This window comes from Pleurodeles waltl, chromosome 7 (assembly GCF_031143425.1).
Source record: "Pleurodeles waltl isolate 20211129_DDA chromosome 7, aPleWal1.hap1.20221129, whole genome shotgun sequence".
NCBI lineage: Eukaryota > Metazoa > Chordata > Amphibia > Caudata > Salamandridae > Pleurodeles > Pleurodeles waltl.
This window is the reverse complement of record NC_090446.1, coordinates 746,399,454-746,411,871: the sequence shown is the minus strand read 5'-3', so window position 1 is coordinate 746,411,871 and position 12,418 is coordinate 746,399,454. Positions and strand designations below refer to the sequence as shown.

Below are 12,418 nucleotides of genomic sequence, written 5' to 3'. Positions count from 1 at the left end.
AAATAGCCCTGAAAAGGCTGATTGGTCAGCTACACAGGTAAGCACCTATCAGGGGAGGGATCTGATGTCACCTGCTGGAACTGGCCACTCAGATGCTCCCAGAGTGCCCTTCCAACTTGGAATCTAAGATGACAAAACCCAGGGACACTCTGGAGGAGCTCTGAGCACCACCCCTGGGGTGGTGATGGACAGGGGAGTGGTCACTCCCCTTTCCTTTCTCCAGTTTCTCACCAGAGCAGGGACTGGGGGTGTCCCTGAACCTGTGTAGACTTGATAATGCGAGGAGGGCACCAGTTGTGCCCTTTAAAGCATTTCCAGAGGCTGTGGGAGGCTACCCCTCCCATTCCTGTAACACCTATTCCCAAAGGAAGAGGGTGTAACATCCCTCTCCCAAAGGAAATGCTTTCTTCTGCCTTCCTGGGCCCGAGCTGCTTGAGCAACAGGAGGGCAGAAAGCTGTCTGTGAGGTGGCAGCAGTTGGGGCTGCCTGGAAAACCTCAGAAGGCTGTAATGGCAGTACTGGGGGTTCTCTAAAGAGCCCCCAGAGTGCATGGAATCATACAACCAATGTTTTCAAAAGCCTTGGGGTATGATTCCAACATGTTTGATACCAAACATGGCCATATTAGGAGTTACCTTTGTAAAGCTGGACATAGGTAGTGACCTATGTCCACTGCACACGTAAAATGGCATCCCTGCAATCATGAATTCCAGGAAAATGGTTGTGCTAGTGCAGGGGTGCCGTCACACACAGGTACTCTGCACCCAGCCGTCAGGGCTAGAAGGCCTGCAATATGGGTGACTTATAAGTGACCTGGTGTAGTGTAAATGGCAGTGAAAGGGTGCATGCACCATTTCACACAGGCTGCAATGGCAGTCTTGCAGACGCCTTTGCATGGGTTCCCTATGGCTGGCCAAAGAAATGCTGTAGCCCATAGGGATCCACTGGAGCCCCAGTGCCCTAGGTACCTAGGTACCAAATACTGGGGACTTATAAGGGGGCACAGTATGTCAATTATGAGTGTAATACTGTGTTAAAAGTAACCAACAACCAAATTTAGAGGGAGAGAGCATAACTACTGGGGTCCTGGTTAGCAGGATCCCAAAAGACACAGTCAAACACACTGACAAACAAGCCAAAAATGGGGATAGCCATGCTAGAAAGAGGCTACTTTCCTACAGTCATGATCTGCAGTTCATGCACCTTGTGGAGGTGCGCTTATCCCCAAATTGAGGCAGTGCGCCTCTCTTATGATAAGGTACCTGATGTGGTGTGTTTATTGTGAAAATATGGTGTTTAAAAAGAGGCCTAATAACAGACGAATAGATGTGCAAATTTGAAGGTAAAGTTCAATGCTTTAACTCCGGATACCCCATTGACCCCTATCTGGTTGTCTCGCTTCTAAAGGGGTTTTCCTTCAAGATGTGACAGCCAGTACAAGACACTGTGCCTTTTGGTAGATCAATTGATTGGCGGACTAAACGTAATTTAGAGCATAACCTCACCAGTTTTTGTGAGATTCAGTGGATCAAGTTTGCAGTATTTTTTTTAATTCAATAGAAAATTAATTGTTTCACTAGAGTGGGCATGTGTGCTTAAACACATAAGCCGCATGTGATATTTTAAACTTTTACCATTTTCTGGGTAAATGAATAACTAATTTAATTCACTCATACGAACAAATATTACATATGTAAACGTTTCACCCAAATGGCATGTTTACAAACACGGGCCTGGCAATTGCACGTTAGGAAGTGCTGGCAAAAATTACATTTTTTAAATTAATCCTTACCTAATATCCACTTCATGATTAGCATTTCTGTCCATGAAAATTGTGTTGTTTTAACTCTGAAGACTTGTTTTGGATAATCAGTGATGGTTTCATTCGGAAGATTTTTCACTCCTTCAAATCGGTCAGAGGCATTGACAACCAAGAGTCCAAGAAAGATTGTGAAAGAGACTGCATGTGCCACAAACTTCATGAAAGGACTTCTCAAGGTTCGGCCTAACTGGAGAAAATAAGCATATGCAAATTACCTTCTGCTTCACATTCTTATTTGCATAGAACTTGTCAGTGTTTGTATATTTCAAACGTATTACTTCGGCCGGGGTATATTGCAAGCCAAGACATATGCTCATAACATAAAATTGATGGTACTGGACATTTGCCATAGTCTAATAACACAGGGCTCAGATTCGATGCTCAACAGCACTACAATAAGCTTTACCCTCTGATGAACAACATCGCATATGTGTGTGCTGTTTCTCACTGCTATTAACTTTTGTGACATAAATTATTCATGTTAACGGCGTATTAGTTAAACGTGAGCAACTCATGAGTAAGTCAGTGACACTTTGTGGTTCCTTCTCGTTCTGCTGCTGGGCCGCTGATGACAACCATTCACTAAGAATGATCTTGTCTTGTGTTCAAAGTACAAACCGGACCTATTCAGTTTCCAATGCTTGTTAACATCTTCTGCTTCTGAAGTTTAATCTGCCCAAAAGCCCAGAAGTTTCACCGGGCCTTGGAAGAGGAGTGGGACAGAACTTTGTGCATGTGTGGCCCGGCTTTCTTAAGGAGTTTGCCTGAACTGCGTGCAACACAGAACACTGAAACAAAATAGAGAGGGAAGCACAGGGGGACAAGACACCTTGAGGCGAACGCAGAATAGTTGAAGAGCACTGAGTAGTCAGCAGACCATATAACATGTATCAATGTGTTAGAACATCGCTTACTTTTTCATTTCCCATTCACGGTGGTTGAATGAGCATTAAATGTATGTTTTTGACAACCAAAGTCATTTTCCAATTCCCTTTATGACACTTTCCAGTTGAGTATGTTTATGGAGCAATTTCCAGAGTGTTTCGGAAAGATGTGGTGGCTCAGAACAGTGGTTGGGTTCCTCCTGCAAAATACATGGATGGGAGCCCCCTTACGCTCTGGACCCAGCCTGGACCTCTTAGGCCAGGGGACCGGCGCTCGTGCACAGTGCTGTTGTTAGCCGCTGACACAGAACCTTGATTCACAGCTTAAATGAATCAAGGTTAGGCAAAAAAAAGCTATTGGAGGTACACAAGACACATCCCATTATGCTGTGAAAGAGTCCTAAGAATAATTATTATGACCAGATCATATAATTCCAGCCAGAACTGAAAAAATTGTCATAATTCTCGTCCATTAAAACCTATGTTCCCGGTGCCCAAAGACCATTGAAAAATTCCACAAGGAATGAATTGTAGTCCTGCTGAGGTCTGTATGTATGAGACTGTTCCTAGTAGCTCGGGGATCTGAAACACTTCCCAAGAAACAAATACATAGATTGGTCCGATATTTATGTGACCCCGCCCTTTGTTTGTAAAAAGTAAAGAAAAGAATAAATGGTTATTCTAATTCACCATTCATCTATTTACACCACAATATATAGATGTAAACACAGACATTACAAAATGAACTAAATAAACATAAAATTAACTTAAAACTAGTTATTTCAATATTTACATTGCATATCCCCACCTATATTTTATGACAAGACCGGAGGCTCCTATTATGCGTTTCTTTTCTTATTTTTATAAATAGTAGCAGTCAAGAAAATATACTACAATTCCCAGAAGGCAAAGGAACAACAGCCAATGGGAACAAAAACGTAGTCAAATAATGTACACCAATCACATGAATACAAGGCATTATGACATCACTTGACTGCGAACAGCCCTCTTTTCTTGCTGCTCGCAGTCAAGTTAAGTACCATATTATGTTGTCTCCGCTTAAAAAATTCTTCGTTGAATAGTGTGTTTACTTTTATTTGATGTTATTTATACATTTGAATGCACATATTTGCGCTGCTTTCCTTGTTTTTATCCCCCGTTTAGACGGCAGGTTGCCGCATTCCCTTAGCGCTCCTCCTGCTCTCCCCAACTGCCTTTGTATTTTTGCTGCGCGCGTCAGCGCGTGCTTGTTTACACTGCCGGGTTTCCTCAACGGCAGTTTCCTGTCATCGCGCTTGAGAAAACCCGGCTTCTCTGCTCCTCCGGTCAGCTGTTTTGGGAAATTCCTAGCGCTCGTCAGCCTGAGCGCTTGACTGGAACCCATTTTCAATACTGCTGGAATACTTTTAAAATACTATGAAAAATGTTCATTTACACATATTTTTCTGCCTACCTGCCTGAATACACGACCTCCAGTCTTTCTTCTCCTGTGTTCCCTCTCGACTGGTAGACTTAGCGACGCCCACAGGCGGAGCTTTACAAATCCTTTCTGCTTTGTTAACCCCTCACTCTCCAGTCCCCCCTTTCTCCTCATTATGGATTCAGACAACTCTCCCTCACATGATGTTGAGGACATCAGACAGGAATTGTCTGCTTTTATAAAATCCTCTGTTCAACAAGCTGTTTCATCCTCTATGCAAAAAATTTCTAAGAACCTAGAACTTTCATTTTCTGATATGGTATCTAGGTCTATGTCGGCCCAGGCTGCAGGGGAATGCAGTCAGTGCCTTTTTCCCAATAAAAATCCCAAAAAATCAAAAAAATTGGCGCAAAAGAAAAGTGAGACCTTCTCACATGTGGCAGAGGGCGCGGTTCCTCAAAAGGCTCCCTCCAAAGAGTATAAACATTTGGACAATGGGAAACCAAATCTAAAACACAAATCTAAACAAAAGAATGTTATTGCTCCTTTGATAATATCGTCCATCCCCGACACGGATGGCGACCTTCCTGACCTAGACTCTGACTCCAATGGGTCTTTCAATGCGGATGATGGTTCTCTTTCTCCTCCCCCCCAAGAAATCTAGACCATCTTCCCTTCAAACTTCCAATATTCTTGACCCTGAAGGTTTCCAGATGTTTGACCCTTCCAATATACTTCACCCCAACTCTACTCAGTGGGTTCCTGCAGATCATGTCGCCCAATACGTCTCTGCTAAAATCAATTGCCCCCTGGATAAACAAATGAGAGCGAAATTAAAATCTGAGTGTCCTCTCCCCTCTCTTTCCTCTAACCTCTCAGTCACTCCCTCCATTGACCAACCCCTGTTGACCTTCTTCACGAAATTAGGCAAGGACCCACGCAAAGGAGTGGACAAGGCGTGGGCTTCTTGTCAAGACAAGCTGCTTGATATTATGGGCCCCCTAACTCGCATATTTGACATCGCAGAAGCAGCTAGAATCGACGGCTCCTTCATCGATCCGGAGGAGCTTACCCTTTGGGTTCAACGTACCTTTTACCTTCTTGGCAATGCAAATTCCGCTCTCACACACGAGAGACGCAAGGGTCTACTCCTAAAACTTGACCCTAAACTAGTCAACCTGGCGACTGTCCAACCTAATGCTCGCACAGATGGTGCTCTATTTGGTGAGTCTTTTATCAAAGACTTGAGTAAGTATGTAGCAACCTTCACGTCGCTGGATAAAGCCCAACATTCACTAAAAAAGATGTTTGCCCAGCGGGTTTTTGCAAGGGCTGGCAGAGGAAAGAACCGCTTTGCCGGCCATCCATACTACTACCAAGGCTCCAGAGGATACCACAACGCGCCCTATCAAGAATATAGGCCGCAATTTTATCCTCAGAGATCAAGAGGTTTCCGCTCCAGGCGCTTCAGGAACTCGAGATCCTCTTCTCAACCAAGTAAGTCTTGTACCTTCTTCTATACCTGTAGGAGGCCGTCTCCGTTTTTTCCTACCAAAATGGTTGAAAATAATGGCAGATCCTTGGATTCTTCACACCGTTCAAGGTTATTGCATAGAACTTTATGCAACCCCTATTCAGACTCACTTATCCCCCTCCCTGTTTTTTCCTCAGAAATGGAACCCTCATTACCTCAGAAGTGCAATCACTATTGCAAAAACAAGCCTTCGCCCTTACCCTTCCCGACCCAACAGGTTTTACAAGTTCAATTTTCCTGGTTCTGAAGAAAAACTAAAAAATGCGGCCTGTGATAAACCTCAAGGGTTTCAACCAGTTTGTAGTCTAGCACCATTTCAAGATGGAAACCATCCTCCATCTCAGAGATACTCTTCTTCAACAGGATTGGATGGTGCGTTTGGACCTCCAAGATGCATATCTAATAGTCCCAATCAACCCTCATTTCAGGAAGTTTCTCCAATTTCAATGGTCAGACCAGTATTTTCATTTTACCTCTCTACCCTTCGGTCTCTCTTCCGCCCCATGGTGCTTCACCAAGCTCATGAAACCAGTGGTGGCTTTTCTCAGAGCTCAAGGTGTCAGACTTAATAATGAGCCAGTCTCTTCAATCCCTGTTGTCTCATCTATCCCTCACGTGCTCACTCCTTTCGGATTTAGGTTTTATCATAAACAAAGAGAAATCTATCCTAACCCCTGCTCAAATGATAGAATTCTTAGGTTTCCAAATAAACTCAATCTCTGCCTCTCTTTTGCTTCCCTCTGCAAAGATCAAGACAATAAAGTCAGAAATTCTCCAAGTCCTACGCAGTTCTCAGATCTCTCTCAATTCAAACCATTTTAACAGGCCCTCTCCACTACAGAGCTCTTCAAAGGTTAAGAATTCATCACTTAAGGAAAGGCCTTTCATACGCAGATATCATTCCCTTAGACGTCGATTCTCGTACAGAACTTCAGTGGTGGATAGACAATTTAGAGGCTTGGAACAGAAAGACTATCTTTGCATCAGCCCCAGATCTAGTATTAGAATCCGATGCAAGTTGATCCGGATGGGGGGCCCGATGTAGACCAATCTCGACTGGAGGTACATGGTCGTCAGAGGAGTCTAAAATGCATATCAACTGTTTAGAGATGCTTGCCGGCTCCTTTGCGATCAGAAGCCTTGCAAAAAAGAGAGTTTGTTGTGCCATTCTTCTCAGAATGGACAACATCTCTGCTGTTCGTTACATAAATCACCTCAGATGCACAAGATCCAAACCTCTGGCGGAACTAGCCAAGGGATTTTGGGAATTTTGCCTTTCAAACCACATTTCGGCTCATGCAGAGTACCTTCCGGGCTCTCAAAATTCAGTAGCAGATTGGCATTCCCGTCATCTTCGAGATTCAAGCGATTGGAAACTGCACACTTCAATATTCCAGATCATTCAAAACATATGGGGTCCTCTACAAATCGATCTTTTTGCGTCTCGCCTCAATTCACAGCTTCCCCAATTCTACAGTTGGCGTCCAGATCCATTGGCCTTGGCATCAGATGCCTTTTTACAGGGTTGGTCCCTTTCCCTCAATTACGCCTTTCCCCCTTTCCTTATTATCAGCAGGGTGCTGGCCCATATCAGGCGTCAACAAGCCTCTTTAATTCTCATAGCGCCCTTTTGGCAATCACAGACCTGGTTCCCGGCTCTTCCGGAACTCTCAATAGATTTTCCGATTTTGATTCCTTCCTTCCCGGATTTACTGCTAGACCATCTAGGCCGATCTCATCCTCTCATCCTCGATAATTTATTAACCCTTTCTGCATGGAAAATTTCGGGCAATCTCAATCTTTCGCGAGCATTTCATCAGAAGCTTCCCAATACACCTCTCGGTCCTGGGCCCCAGGCACAAAAAAGGTTTATACGTCTGCCTGGTCTATTTGGCACAGCTGGTGTCTGGGAAAACACATCGATTCCTTTTCAGCGGATTTAATTTATATCATCAATTTCCTAGCAGCTGAGGCCAGTAAAGGCAAAGCCTTCCATACAATTAACCTATATCGATCAGCCATATCTGCCAACCATGCTCTAGTCAATGGAAAACCTGTGGGAGAACATCCTCTTGTTTGCCGCTTATTAAAGGGAGTAAAGTTTTCCAATCCTCCTTTACCTAAATACAGTCAATTATGGGATGTTAACATTGTTTTGAAATTTATACTGTCATGGCCTGATAATCTCATGCTTACGTTAAAAATGTTATCTGCAAAGTTGACCATGTTATTGTGCCTTGTTTCTATAAAACGTCTCTCAGATGTTAAAGCTCTAGACATTTCTAATCAACAGTTTACACCTACTGGGGTGTTGTTTAAGGTGTTTCGTCGAACCAAGACCAATTTGTCTTCAGTCTTTTATCCATATTTTCCTGACCATCCTAAACTATGTGTTGGACAATGTTTAAAAGTATATGAATTAAGAACTGCTGATTTAAGATCTTCTTTTCATTCCCAATTATTCATTTCATTTGGAAAACCCCACTCTCCTGTTTCAGCTGCTACCCTAGCTAGATGGGTTAAATGGTTGATGTCTCTAGCGGGCATAGATACTTCTATGTTCGGAGCTCATTTTCCAGAGGAGCTATGGCTTCTAAAGCGTTCTGGACGGGCTCCCGTTTAGAAGATATTCTTAAATCTGCAGACTGGTCTAATGACAATGTATTTAAAGTATTTTACTGCAAACCTATCAATAATGTCTCTTTAAATGTAATCACTATGCTTTAAACTCGCATAATAGGAGCCTCCGTTCTTGTCATAAAATGTAGATTTTCCTGGTCCCATGACGGAAAGTCTTAATTTTATTAAAGACACGGAGGCGAGTATTATCCCTCCACTTCTAGTAACTTTGTTTTTTATCTTTCCCTCCCTTCTTTCAGCACAGCTGGCTATCACTCAACCTTCCACTTAAGTCTCTGCCTCTAGCTTCGTGGTCTTTGCTTCAAGCTGGTCTTTCCGCTGGATCTACTTACCGGAATCCGTCCTGGTTATCTTGGATTTTGAACTTTTGTTCCGATGGTCTGTCTTTCATTAGGCAATTCTCATTTTGTTTTCTATTGTTTAATTTTAATTGACTCTCTCGCAATAAAAGAGGGCTGTTCGCAGTGATGTCATAATGCCTTGTATTCATGTGATTGGTGTACACTATTTGACTACGTTTTTGTTCCCATTGGCTGTTGTTCCTTTGCCTTCTGGGAATTGTAGTATATTTTCTTGACTGCTGCTATTTATTAAAGTAAGAAAAGAAACGCATAATACTCGCCTCCGTGTCTTTAATAAAATTAAGACTTTCCGTCATGGGACTAGGAAAATCTACATTACACTGCAAAACATATTTAAAAAATAATTTAAATGAACATGATAAAAAACGCAAATCAATATTCATATAACAGCAAGTATTGCAGACGCCTGTATAAATCAAATAAAACATTTGTAAACATTGTAGATGCACACACATTGGAAATTATAAATATGCACATTGTTATTGAATTCAAATACGTGAATCTGCACGTGAAGATATTCCTTTTGTGAATTGGGCCGAGAAGCAGCACAAGAGTGCTACAGCGATGCTCCTAGAATTCAAGAGTAAATCAGGACTACCCCAAGGTGAGTTAGATCCACACATAGCCCAAAAGAATTGGGCCTAAAAGAAAACTTACTATAACGCAAATTTCCACTTCGCTTACTCTGTGAATTGTCTGCACTGTCGACAATTCACATGAGTAAGTGCAGGGGAACAGTACCAAACATGGATAGCCATAACTGGTGTAGATTTTCATGCACGTTGTTAGAAAATTGTATGTATCCACTTCAGGTTAGACATGTACTTAAATCATAAAAAGAACAATACAGTTTCATTCCTGGTTTAAACATTGCTTTATCAAATTCACAAAACAGAGTCAAGAGAGGTATTGTAAAATGAATGGATTATTTTTTCACCAAAATAAAATGGTAATATATTAATATTTCTGAATTCCTATATTCAAAACATTGATAACACCTACCTAACACGCTACAAATTTATGTAAAAGTGAAATTAAATTAGAAATTATTCCAGAAATCTCATCCCTTATGTGTTAAACAAATACTGTTTATCATTGATCAGATTCGTAATCTAGCATGATTTTTTTTTATTTGTTGGCAACACAAATGTGATTAGGTTTACTTCTGTTATAAAGGTAGCTGTATACAGAGGACTTGTTGCAAAAACATCTTTTAGCCTTAATTCACCTTTGATTTTTTCAGTTCACTCATTAGATAGGTCTTCATTATGACTTTGGCGGTCCCACCACGGGACCGCCAAAGCCGCGGGGAGGACCCAACCGCCGTACCAATGGCAACCCCCAAGCATATAACAATGTTTCCGCCGGGTTGACCTTCAGGAACAATGCTACGACTCGGCCCTCAACTCCTTTAAGGGAGTCAAGGCCAATATTGTAGCACAACAACACCATCAGAAAGTGCACTTTCAACAGACAGTGGGCATTGCGATGGTGCTGGGCAGGGGGTCCCCTACACTGCCCATGCCGTGGGTATGGGCAGTGCATGGACCCTGTGTGGCCCCCAACACTGGCTTTCCACTAGCCTTTGCATGGCAGGGTCTCCGCCATGGAAAAGCTGTCGGAAAGCTGAGTAGCGATCAGCCAGGTGGCGCTGAGCTCAGTGTCTCTGTGGCTGAGTACAACTCAGAGCACTGTCAGCCTGTGAAACCATATGCCCAACGGGGACGGCTGTCCCCTGGTGGGTCCACTCACTAGGGTTGTAATGTGGCAGTCAGACCACCTGGAGTGTGGCGGTCTGACCGTCATTGTCACTGTGGCAGTCCTCGGACCGCCACATCCATAATGAGGCCCTTAGTATTTATAAGAAGATTAGCAGGATTGTGCAGTTGCTGTTAAATTTAGGTGAGAACAAAACAATGCTCATGTTTTAATCTCATAAAAGCAACGTGATATTTCACTATAATTACATTAGTAAATCAAAAAGACACAAAGTGACTATAGATTTTTGTGTGTCACATACTCAGGTAGAAGAAGTGAACAAATATGCGTTCATGTGGACCCCTGAATTCCAATCGCATAGCAATATATCTGAAAATGGAAGCATTTTATCATCTGAGACAGCTTCCAGATTTGAGTTGGAAAACAGTCATCGTGATAAAAATGTCCTGTCCAATCATTCCATTTGCTTCACATGGATTTTGTAATTTTTTTTAAGCTCTTCATTTTTTTTTCTCCCGCCTTCTCAGGCATTGTATATGGATTTGTTTATACTGTACTCCATTCCTGTTTTATAGCCATAGGATTAAAATCTTCCATATGCTATCTGCTTTCATCTGAATGTAACATGGCAAATTCAATTTGCATTAAGTGTCAAACCAAAAACTCCCTCAATACAAGTGGTCCATAAAACGGGTGAGAGCTTCCCCATACTCTGAGTTACTAAAACCATGGATATTGGCAATTCTGTTGAGGGGGTGGATTGTGGGAATCCCATCGTATTATGACTTAGATCCCTTACAAAATAAGTACTTCTGGTTCTGATTCCCTTAGTAATTTCTAATTTTACCTCAGACTTTTACATGGAAATTTAGGCTGTTTTCACCAGCCAAATCCTGTGTGTAAATGTAAAGTTATACATTGTAATCCTATAGATCCTACAACTCTGATGGGACCTGTAACTGCTTTTTAGACCTCTGAGTCTTAGCATACTCTTCCCCCAACAGTTATACCTGCTTACCTCAATTTTTGTTGCTGAAATTCATTGTTGTTGGCCATAGGATTCTGTGCACTTTACCACTGCCAACCAGAGCTAAAGTACTTGGCACACTCTCCTAAACATGGTTTGATTGTCTTACATCTGATTGGCATACTTCATTCACTTAGAAGTTCCTCATAGAATGATATACCATATCCCCAGGGCCTGTAAATTAAATGCTACTAGTCGGCCTGCAGCATTGTGCCACCCATTTAAGTAGCACCTTGAAACATGTCCCAGGCCTGCCAATGCAGCCTGAATGCAGCATTAAACTGCCTATTCGACTTGGCAACATAACCCCCTTGCCAAGCCTTATAGTCCCTTTTATTTCTCTTACGTCATATCTAATGTAGGCCCTAGGTAGCCCGTAGGGCAGGATGCATTGTAAGTAAAAGGTTGGAAAGGTTGGGTATATACCTTTAAGATGTACATGCCTTGTAGTCAAAAACTCCTAAAGTAGTTTTTCACTACTGTGAGGACTATACATCCCACAGATTAACTATGGGTTGACTTATTACAATTAATAAATGCTAACTTTGATTGGGGCCAGGTAACCAGCTAATACTTGATATCTACGAAACTGTAATACAAAATCCTTAATAATGGAAAAGTAGGAATATTCATTATAATTTTGAAAATGCTGTTTTTTGCATGTGGGCATTTTCCTGTCCTAAGCCCTTTTGTGCTTTCAGCCTGTCTTGGCTTAAATCACTGGGTCTACCTGACAGACTTTGTGAATTCCAGAAGGAGTAGGTGGGGCTGGCGGGGCCATCTGCTGGCATGGTGTGGGGGAGGGGGGGGGTAGTGTAGCTGTTGCTAGACCAGGGTTCACAACCAAGTCAACCAACAACCACTTTCTCACACTTCTGTTACAGACCCAGTTACTGTTAAAAGGCCACATTGTATAAATACCAAGGAGCTAATTTACAGTTTGTACGATACAGAAATCCTGTCCATCTATTCTGAAAGTATATATTTGTATCACTCTAAATAAGTAGAAA

At 42.3% G+C, this 12,418-nt stretch overlaps 1 protein-coding gene across 1 annotated transcript in view; it reads right to left on the bottom strand.

Annotated features, from left to right (window-relative positions):
- Positions 1-12,418, bottom strand: part of TRPC7 (transient receptor potential cation channel subfamily C member 7) — a 1,529,313-nt gene that overhangs the window by 524,443 nt on the left and 992,452 nt on the right. Inside the window, exon 5 of the mRNA XM_069199219.1 lies at positions 1,793-2,009. Coding sequence (XP_069055320.1) covers positions 1,793-2,009 — 217 coding nt within the window. The remainder of the gene's footprint in view (positions 1-1,792; positions 2,010-12,418) is intronic.